Raw genomic sequence first — 10,637 nt, forward strand, 5'->3', positions numbered from 1 at the left:
AGGATCAGTAATGTAATGTATGTACACAGTGACTACACCAGCAGAATAGTGAGCGCAGATCTGGAGTATAATACAGGAGGTAACTCAGGATCAGTAATGTAATGTATGTACACAGTGACTGCACCAGTAGAATAGTGAGTGCAGCTCTGGAGTATAATACAGGATGTAACTCAGGATCAGTAATGTAATGTATGTACACAGTGACTGCACCAGTAGAATAGTGAGTGCAGCTCTGGAGTATAATACAGGATGTAACTCAGGATCAGTAATGTAATGTATGTACACAGTGACTGCACCAGCAGAATAGTGAGTGCTGCTCTGGGGTATAATACAGGATGTAACTCAGGATCAGTAATGTAATGTATGTACACAGTGACTGCACCAGTAGAATAGTGAGTGCAGCTCTGGGGTATAATACAGGAGGTAACTCAGGATCAGTAATGTATGTACACAGTGACTGCACCAGTAGAATAGTGAGTGCAGCTCTGGAGTATAATACAGGAGGTAACTCAGGATCAGTAATGTAATGTATGTACACAGTGACTGCACCAGCAGAATAGTGAGCGCAGATCTGGAGTATAATACAGGAGGTAACTCAGGATCAGTAATGTAATGTATGTACACAGTGACTGCACCAGTAGAATAGTGAGTGCAGCTCTGGAGTACTGTAGTTTAGCACGTTTCTGAGGTGCTTCTTCTGTGCTGTCACCATTGGTATGTTCCAGTAATGACACAGGTGATTCTCTGGCTGCAGTTCAGACTTCCGTTAGGGTGCAGGATATTACTTCATTCTGTTTTTTTGTCTTTATGGCCAGAATTCTGATTTGGCCGGAGAACGTCACATCTCAGGACTGTGTAATCTGGTGGAATAATGGGGAGGGGTGAACCCCGATCTTCTTATTATTGCAGATCTGGCGTATTTCACCTCTGGGGATGTTTCGCCTCCAGCTCTGGGGACCTCGAACACATGAGAATGAGAACCTACAGTATGTGGGGCGGGGGAGGGGAGGCATCATCAGCAGAGGGGCTCAGTAAGAATCCACAAGGGTCGCTCTGTCAAGTTTGGATCTTTTATTTGATGAATTTCACAAACAATTGTCACAGAAGTAACAGGACCCACACTCCTGGTTAATTCTACACATTTATTTTACGTTTTTTTGCCCAGTTCGTATCGGATTTTATCCTCCAGTTACTGCCAGAGTTGCATTCAGTGCTTTTATGTTCTCTTCCAAGAGTATACTTTACAGAACAGCTGCGGAAATCAGCAGAATTGTGATTACAGCTCCGGATGTAATTAAAGTCCCATGCCCAGTAATGCGCCATGTTATAGGGTCATCTGTATGACGAGCACAAGACCCCTCAGTAACAAAATGAACCTAGCTCACCATAGAAGTGTATCAGCCTCGGGGGTCCAATTCCTCCAGGACCCCTCACATATGTGCATCTTAGGCTCCTACATGATCAGTAAATGTTGTTGCCGTTTAATAGCCCACTGTGTGACGACCTTCCTCCCGAACTCTTGGGTTTTTGTCTTACTCATAAATGGCAACTGCCTCCCAAAAAGGATGAGATCCCCACATGTCAGCAATTCTCTGCAAAGGCCCAAAACGTCTGAGAATCCAATGATTCTGGAAAGATTCAGACCCCGGGTATCTCAGCAGGATAAAGACACGGAGGGCTGGAAAATGGGCCGGAGGGATACAACTATTCCAGAAATGTTAAATAAGCTTCTCCAGGATGCAAATATGGGGTAAAGTATACCAATCTGGCCATCCGGGAAGGGCAGCTCCTATTAAGGGGATTCGCAAGGGAGACGGCCCTCGTCTTTGTCCATGTAATAGATGGGGTCAATTGATTTACCAGTCCTAAAGTCACGCACTCTCATGATAGCGGGGTCTTCTGGGATTCGTGCAGATTTTTATTATTAGGATCTTGCCCCAGAGTGGAGGAACCTGTGACACTGCAATAAACAAAAGGCCGTATTGTAGGGTCAACGGAAGAACCTGGCCACGAGTGCAGAAAACCCCGTCTTCAGCAGAGAGACTGTCGTTGATGCTACCTCCGTAGCCACCGTCCTCTCCACTGCTGCCACCGCCGGCTGAGCCATGACGACAGTCCCCCTGGCTGCAGCTGCCCCAACCACCCCATATATCCCAAGACCGGCAGTGACGCCCAACGTGACAGCGTTGCATGTGAAACGAGTGGTGTAACCGGAGCAAAACTTCTCCTGCTCCTCCTGAAGATGGGACGCCAGCTCTGCCTGAAGCTCGCTGTGATGAGACAGGTTGGGACCTAGGAGAGAGTCTTTGAACTTTGCTGCAAGTTCTGCCGACTTCTCCGAGACCAGGGTCCTCATGGTTGATGGCAGGAGGTGATACGGCTATGTAAAGAAGAGAGGAACACAAGATGAGATTCATCACCAAGGTCTACTTTCCATGATCACAACCTCCAGGCTTAGGACCTACATGCCCGACATCTCACATGGCTTCACCCAAACTGAGGTCTCCACCAGTGACGCGTGTTTCGCAGTTTTACACGTGACTCACCTGATTCTTCAGGAATTCCTGGAGTTCATCTTTGATGCTTTCAAGGACCTTTTGGTTTTTGATGGCATAAAACATCTGTGAGGTGAAAAATGAACGACAGATACAGCAAGGAAGGATGGTGTGGATGGTGTTATAAAGACTGGCTAGTTGGATATTGATCGTGGTCTCCCCAACACCTTGACACATTACTCCACAAGTCTCAAGTAACGGACACACCCATAATATGAAGATGAAAGATCACCCTTCCTCCTTGTTCCCTGCGCTGCTCCAGGCTCGGCTGCTTCGGTCTCATCAGCTCCACTGCTGGCACAGTGTGGCGCACGATGAAGTGATGTCATTGCACGCCCGCTGAGTCAGAAGGAGAGAGGGAGTGATGTGAGAGGGACACTCTCTCCTCCATCACTGCTTTCAATTGTATGGGCGTCTAAGATGCTGATAAGTTAAATCAGCAATAAGGGGAGGCGCCTGGTCCCTCAGTGGCCGTGTGGTGTGCCGCTATTAGCGGCACCCCACTGGCTCAGCTGGAGACCCCTGGAGGAGCGGGGATCCTAGACAGCTGCCTGGTCTGCCTGCCCCTAATTCCGGCTCTGCCTACCTTGGAAGCTCCTCTCTCTTCTGTGCCTCTTCCATCATATCTCCTCATCTGAAAAACTCTGCCCACTCCCCTGGTTCTTCCACCAGCTCTCCTCACTCTCCTGTGGCCTCCAGCACAGGAGTTTTATGGGCCCTAAGATCCCCTGATAATTAGCGGGAGCAGACAGTCTGATGTCATGGTGGGACATCTTTTTTTCACAGCTTATTCTAGATGAAAGACGACATCACTCACCTCCATTGGGGTAGAGAAACCATAGTTCTGCTTCTCCAGAACATCAACAAAGACCTAAATAAGAAACGGTCATTAGAGGGTTAAACATAGTCAATTGGAAACACAATAGTCCAATAATAGATATGGTTAAATAGCCCCTACTCGACAGCAGTGCTGTCACTACTCACCCCTCCATGACACCCCTGCTGTCTATCAATGCGGACCCCCATAACACCCCTGCTGATATAGCCCTACCCCTGAACCACAGCCCTGCTCCTCAGCCACATCCCCTTACGCAGCCCTGCCCATCAGCCACACCTCTGCTTGCACTGCCTGTCCCCCTCAGCCACACCCCTGCTGATGTAGCCCTGCCCCTCAGCCACACCCCTGCTGACACAGCCCTACCCCTCAGCCACACCCCAGCCCCTCAGCCACACCCCTGCTGACGCAACCCTACCCTTAGCCACACTCCTGCTGACACAGCCCTGCCCCTCAGCCACACCTCTGCTTGCACTGCTTGTCCCCCTCAGCCCACCCATGCTGATGTAGCTCTAACCCTCAGCCGCACCCCTACTGACACAGCCCTGTCCCTCAGCCACACCACTGCTGACACAGCCCTGCCCCTCAGCCACACCTCTGCTTGCACTGCTTTTCCCCCTCAGCCCACCCCTGCTGATGTAGCTCTAACCCTCAGCCGCACCCCTGCTGACACAGCCCTGCCCCTCAGCCACACCCCAGCTTATGTAGCCCTGCCCCTCAGCAACACCCCTGCTGACACAACCCTGCCCCTCAGCCACACCCCTTCTGAAGCAGCCCTGCCCCTCAGTCACACCCGTTTATGCAGCCCTGCCCCTCAGCCACACCCCTGCTGATGTAGCCCTGCCCCTCAGCCACACCCCAGTTTATGTAGCCCTGCCCCTCAGCCACACCCCTGCTGATGTAGCCCTGCCCCTCAGCCACACCCCAGTTTATGTAGCCCTGCCGCTCAGCCACACCCCTGCTGACACAGCCCTGCCCCTTAGCCACACCCCTGTTCATGTAGACCTGCCCATCAGCCACACCCAAGATAACGCAGCCCTGCCCCTCAGCCACACCCCTGCTGGCATAGCCCTGCCATTTGCCACACCCCTGCTGGCACCGCCTGCTCCTTTTGCCACTTTCCATCTGTCACTGCCCTCCTTTCTGCCTCACCCCTGCTGTCACCACCCTGTTCTCCATGATGATAGTAATATGTTGGGGATACATTATGGAGAAATCATAAAATTCCAACTTTACCTGTAACATGGAGGGAATGTGGCTGCAGGTCAGAACGTCTCCCCTCGCATTCATCTTAATCCGATGCCACACTCCCCGCACCACATCTGCCACGTACATTCTCAGATTCTCCTGGAAATCCTCGTCCATATCTGTCAGGAAGATGTTACAGGTGGTAGGTAAGGGGTGATCATAATACATGAACTAACTCTAGGATCAGGACTTAGGATAAGACATTAAAACCATCACGTTACAGGCTAAAAACGTGACACCGTCCTCATGATGTAACCTCCCCCTAACCCAGTGTTCATCCACCATCCCGCACTCTGCAGAATGGAACTCCTCTAACGCAGGACAGGCTTCTGCAAAGTTTTTGATAGAAAAGCATTATGGCCTATAATTTGGGGGCATTTCTCACAAGCAAAATTTCTTATCTCCCTCCATCATGGATCAGTTTCCAATCTCCCCAGTAAGGTCACCATCACCACCACGTCGAAGGACCTCACCTTGAAGTCTTCCTTGGCTTTCTCCAGTAATTCCTTTTCCTGGATGCGGCAGTAGGAAGCAACGAGTGTGACTGCTCTTCAGACCCCATAAAACTTTGGGGTAGCTATGGCCTTTCTGGAGTTTCTAACATGGATATAAGAACTTAGATAAATCAAATCTCATATTCCGAAAACAGGGAGGGAAAAGCAGGAGACGGAATATAAAAGTCTGTAGCATTGGGCTACGGTGAGCTATTTGGTGGTTGTCTTGGTCAATAGTCTAAGATGTCCATCAGTCCTCATGGACCACACGGCATGAGCTGCCACCAAGGCCAATGCCCCGAAAAGTCCAATGTCACCATGGCAGAGCTCATACTGTATGGACTGAGATGTTTGGAGGATGCCTTCATGGATTTTCATACCTCGATTTCCCGACTGATATAAAACCGAGCTGCGTCTCTTCCACAGTTGCCGGAGTCATGCCAGTCTCTGATTAAAATGTCCAGGAACTGAGTTAGCATACAGAAGGGAGCAAGATACATGAAATGTCAGTAATAGGAAATATGGAGCTACAGAGAATACAGAAACCTACATCCTAAATCACGCCCTCTACCCACCACGATCATCAACGGATTACAGGCCGGTCAGGGTCACCTACCTGCAACCGCTCAGAACCAAACTCCTCTCCCATGTTGAGGTACATCTGAAAGAACATAGGTTGTATCATTCATTACTTATCATCATTAGTCTGGAATGTTGCACCACAGAACACACTTACACTCATCTTGAAGGACCTCAGAATTTACTGTCAGTCATTTTATGGAGGACACGACCAATTGGAGGAACCCTCTCTTCACCTTATTCACGATCAATCCCAAATGAGCCTTTTTATGGAGGACACAACTTTTCAAAGGAGCTCCATTTCATGCCCATTCTGATGGACGTCACGATCAAACCTACATAAGCCATTTTTTTTTGAGGACACAACCTATTGGAGCCTTCTATTCATCCCTGTCCAGACAGTCTAAACTATGCCAGCCATTGTATAGGAGGAGACAACCTATTGGAGGAACCCTCTTTTCACATGAATTCTGAAAGACCTCCTTACATAGGTTGAGAACAGCTCCCCGTCCATCAAGGTCTCCCGCTCTCCACCAATTGTACATTTTGTCACTAATTTAACTATAACCCCCAACGTTAAGTGTATTGTCTGTTTAGGACATCATCCGGCCCTGGTATAAAGCTGTTATAGTGTCGGCCATTACAACCTCTTGTGGTCGGTATTCCACAGTCTCACTGCTCAACTGTAAAGAACCCTTTCCTATTTAGCTGCCGGAATCACCTTTCTTCACCTCGTGATATATTCTGGAGTATATCGGACAATCGAGCACATGTGACTCATTTCATAGAAAACCTTACAGTAGAAGGTCAAAGCCCAACTTTCCATACACATCCAAATCTGGTCCAGTAATGATACTTTCCCAGTTCTGTCTGCCAGTAGATCCTGTTCTTCAGTTATCCAAAATATGGGTCCATTATCAACCAGACATAGCAAACCAGTCCTGCAGCCTTGTAGAGTGACTAACATATCGGCTCCATATTTCACTAGGGAGTAGTCATTTATCTCTAAATGCCAGTTACATTCCTCTTTAGATCATCCGCGTGGTCACAATTTCATGTCTGCCTCCAAAGTATCTAGTCTGCTCTTGAAGCTTCAAGAACCGATCACATCCCATCAAGAACTAGACCTGGATATTAGATTTCCAAAATATATTTTAAGGTTTAGTATAGAATCTACTCGTATTCTGAGGAACCAACAAGTCCTCAGTCTCATCTCTATATATTCGGAGCACCAAGAAATAATTCAGTGACTAGCCAGTCCTACATCCCTGTAGAAACCATTCAAGAACCCATACACTCCGACGGGCCCTACAGAAACACGTCGATTCAGGACCTCTTCAGTATAACGCTCATCCCGATCCTAACAAGGTCCATCTGTATGGCTGAAGGAATTGTAGACCAGTGATCTACCAAATGCCCACACAACACTCACCTCCATGTAGTCCAGTTCGGTCTCCTTCAAACTTCCAGCCACGTTGAAAACCTACAAGATTCGACAGATTAGCCATTGAATCCTTCATTTTTTTTATGGACCCAGTAAGATCTATTGAAAATAGTAGAGCCCTCACCAAATGAGAGCTGAGTAGCATGGACAATGCCGAAAGCTTAATGCAGCTCTCCCGATCACCCTCGATATCCAGTGAACCCTCTGTATCCAAAACATAGACCACTACCTAGAGGTACGGAACAAAGTAACATGCCAGAGACTTTATGAAGGAGCAGAAATCTCAGATAAGACGGACGCCCTTCCAGAGATGTGATTCCTGATCTCACCTTCTCTCCCTTCTGGCCCACCATGAAGGGTTTATTCCAGATCCAGATCCCCTTCGTAGTGCTGTCGATGCCACATTTCCATTCGAAGCCTTGGAGGGGTTCATCATTTGCTCCAAGACTGACGTCCTCGCCCTTCTCCTACAAGAAGTTATAAAGGAGTCTGGTAACATCAAGCGGAGCTATTGGATTATTCAGGTTAGAGGAGCAAATAAAGGGTCTTATCTCATTGGCGGGCCACCCTCAAAATCCTCACCGGTCAGTCGTTGTATGAGACCTACCAAGACCCCAATTCAGATCAAGACCCTAGAATGAAGCTGACTGGTGTGCCATGGAGAATTGAGCGTCACTTGACACCCCCAGATACCCGCGGGCATCCACCAATATCCATGGTAATCACCGTACAATGGCGCCGGTTATCCCAACACGTAGTAAACATTTGTAATAGCTTTGTTATGAAATGACCTGCGCATGATAAGTTTATGCCCCCTGGCCTCCTCTCACCTGACTCTCCAAGGCCCTCAAGATGTAATTCATCAGGAACGACTTCCCGCGCCGCTTTTCTCCGATGACGCAGAGCAGGTAGACGGGATAAGTGGACAGATAGCTGTTCATGAAGCAGTTGTAGACCACCGACTCATCCAGGTGTAAGCGGCCATTGCCATCCGTCCACACCAGCTGCACCGGGTAACCCTGCTCCGGAGGTTGCAGACATTCCTGTAGAATAACAGATGGTGGTAACGCCAAGATCTCTTTTATCTGGATTTTTTAGCTTGCTGGTCACATTGTTACCTGCTCTATGGTTTTGTCCTGGATTCCCTTTTGGATCTTGTCGATGAGGTTCATCAGACGATAGTCGGGAGTAATCTGATTTCGGGGACACTGCGTCCTGCACTCGGGGCAGAGGTAACCATATGGGTGTGGGGTGCTCCAGTGTGTGGTAATACAGTTTCGGCAGAAGGTGTGCCCGCAGGCGATGGACACCGGATTCTGCAGGTCATCAAGGCACACTGAGCAGGTGATGTCCTCGGCTAGGACCTGGAAGCCAACGGCACCATCTGAAGGTAGCGGGGGGTCATTACTGAAGAAAACAGAGCACCAATTCAGCTCGAGTCACAACAGGCAGTTGGCTACACCGTTACGCAGGTGATCGAGCGGGACAGGGCGGCTATGCCAGCGATCGTGTGGGGAAAAGGGGCTACGCCAGCGATCGAGCTGGGCAGGCGGGCTACGCCAGTGATTGAGCGGGGCAGGGGGCTACACCAGTGACCGAGAGGGGCATCGCCAGCAATCGAGCGGGACAGGATGGTTATGCCAGCGATGGAGCGGTTTTTCCCAGGGATGGAGCAGGACAGGGCGGAAACGCCAACGATCGAGCAGGACAGGGCGGATATGCCAGTGATCAAGTGGGACAGGGCGGTTATGGCAGCGATCGAGTGGCTTTTCCCAGCGATGGAGAGAGACAGGGCAGCTACGCCAACAACGGAGCGGGACAGGGTGGCTTTCCCCAGCGACGTAGTGGCAGAGACACGGTGAATACATCCATCATGGAGCATGAGAAGGCAACTATGCTGGCGATGGAGTGGGATAGCGGAACTATGCAGGGCATGGAGCAGGGCAGTGCAGCTATGCTGGTAGCAGCAAAAGGCAGTGCGGCTATGCTGGCAACGGAGCAGAAGAGTGCACCGTCTTAGGTGACAGAGCAGGGCAGGGCAGTGCAGCTATGCTGACGGCAGAGAAGGGCACTGTGGCTATGCTGGCGGCATTGTGGCTATGCTGGCGGCATTGTGGCTATGCTGGCGGGATTGTGGCTATGCTGGCGGGATTGTGGCTATGCTGGCGGCATTGTGGCTATGCTGGTGGCATTGTGGCTATGCTGGCGGCATTGTGGCTATGCTGGCTGCATTGTGGCTATGCTGGCGGCATTGTGGCTATGCTGGCAGCATTGTGGCTATTCTGGCGGTGGAGCAGAAGAGTGCACCATCTCAGGTGGCAGGGCAGTGCAGCTATGCTGGCGGCATTGTGGATATGTTGGTGGTGGAGCAGAAGAGTGCACCGTCTCAGGCGGCAGGGCAGTGCAGCTATGCTGACAGCATTGTGGCTATGCTGGCGGTGGAGCAGAAGAGTGCACCGTCTCAGGCGGCAGGGCAGTGCAGCTATGCTGGCGGCATTGTGGCTATACTGGCGGTGGAGCAGAAGAGTGCACCGTCTCAGGTGGCAGGGCAGTGCAGCTATGCTGGCGGCATTGTGGCTATGCTGGCGGTGGAGCAGAAGAGTGCACCGTCTCAGGTGGCAGGGCAGTGCAGCTATGCTGGCGGCATTGTGGCTATGCTGGCGGCGGAGATGACGATACTCTCCTACCACCCGGACTGCATATTTCAGGGTGTCTGTCCTCTCCGTCTCCGGTGTACGGACTGTCACTGTGGTCACCGGCCTCTCACCTCACAGTCTCGGCGCTCTCGCTGGGTCTGTCCGCTCGCTCTCTCCGTGGCCTCCTTCTCACCCTCTTCCTCTGGGGCTCAGTCTGTGGCTGCGCCGGCCTCAGTGAGGTTTGCGGCCTCTCTGCCCCCCTGTGCCTCCTGGCCTCCATGTTGTTTATGTGCTGCCTCCAGTGCCCGCTCCTCCCTTCTCCTCTGCAGCTGTTGTTCCTGTTCCTCGCTACACCCCGCCTGCTGATGCAGCAGAGCTGAGCGGCTCCTCTCACTGTTTCAGTTGTGGAATCTGAACCTTTCTGCGCAGTCTGGAGACAATAATAAGGAACATGATGAAATCCTCACAAGATGTCCGGACCGTGGCGGGAGCTCTGCGCCTTGGATGGCGCTCAGTGTGTATGGAAGCAATTAGTGAATTTAATCGTGCCCAATCGTGGAGTGAAAAGTTCTGTAACTTTCGAGCAGACTTTGGGGCCCATTCATTATTGCATTTGCTCCTTTTTTTTTGTAGCTTTTGCTGTTTTCCGCCTGTTTTTCATTAGCGCTCTGTTCTTTTTTTATTCTGTGCCTCTTTTATAGTCGATGATCTTCGTGCTCGGCGGCTGTTTTCGATGTTCGCCGTTGGGGTCGGGTTTGGGGTTTCCAGAACTTCGCAGCTGATTGATCAATTGCGAATTATTAAAAAGTCAGAAAAGTTTTGCAGTTTGCGAATTATGTGACATTT

At 50.4% G+C, this 10,637-nt stretch overlaps 1 protein-coding gene across 1 annotated transcript; it reads right to left on the bottom strand.

The window, feature by feature from the left end:
• Positions 1–1,056: 1,056 nt before the first annotated feature.
• Positions 1,057–10,218, bottom strand: LOC138645648 (RING finger protein 112-like). The gene is made up of 13 exons (XM_069735094.1): positions 9,923–10,218; positions 8,274–8,562; positions 7,986–8,198; positions 7,485–7,622; positions 7,280–7,384; positions 7,144–7,194; positions 5,749–5,793; positions 5,513–5,599; positions 5,112–5,235; positions 4,627–4,757; positions 3,373–3,426; positions 2,547–2,621; positions 1,057–2,380 (listed from the first exon to the last, which is right to left on the bottom strand). Exons 1-13 carry the CDS (start codon positions 10,069–10,071, stop codon positions 1,991–1,993), a joined length of 1,851 nt encoding a protein of 616 aa, XP_069591195.1. The 5' UTR covers positions 10,072–10,218; the 3' UTR covers positions 1,057–1,990.
• Between the last annotated feature and the right edge of the window lie 419 nt (positions 10,219–10,637).

This window comes from Ranitomeya imitator, chromosome 7 (genome assembly GCF_032444005.1).
Source record: "Ranitomeya imitator isolate aRanImi1 chromosome 7, aRanImi1.pri, whole genome shotgun sequence".
Classification (NCBI taxonomy): domain Eukaryota; kingdom Metazoa; phylum Chordata; class Amphibia; order Anura; family Dendrobatidae; genus Ranitomeya; species Ranitomeya imitator.

Excerpts from the sequence above, each read along its gene's own strand:
- LOC138645648 (XM_069735094.1), bottom strand. The coding sequence starts at position 10,071 with ATGGAGGCCAGGAGGCACAGGGGGGCAGAGAGGCCGCAAACCTCACTG. Across the intron at positions 3,427-4,626 it reads ACATTCCCTCCATGTTACAG|GTCTTTGTTGATGTTCTGGA; the intron begins GTAAAGTTGGAA and ends TTTCTTATTTAG. Across the intron at positions 2,381-2,546 it reads AGGAATTCCTGAAGAATCAG|CCGTATCACCTCCTGCCATC; the intron begins GTGAGTCACGTG and ends TTCTTTACATAG.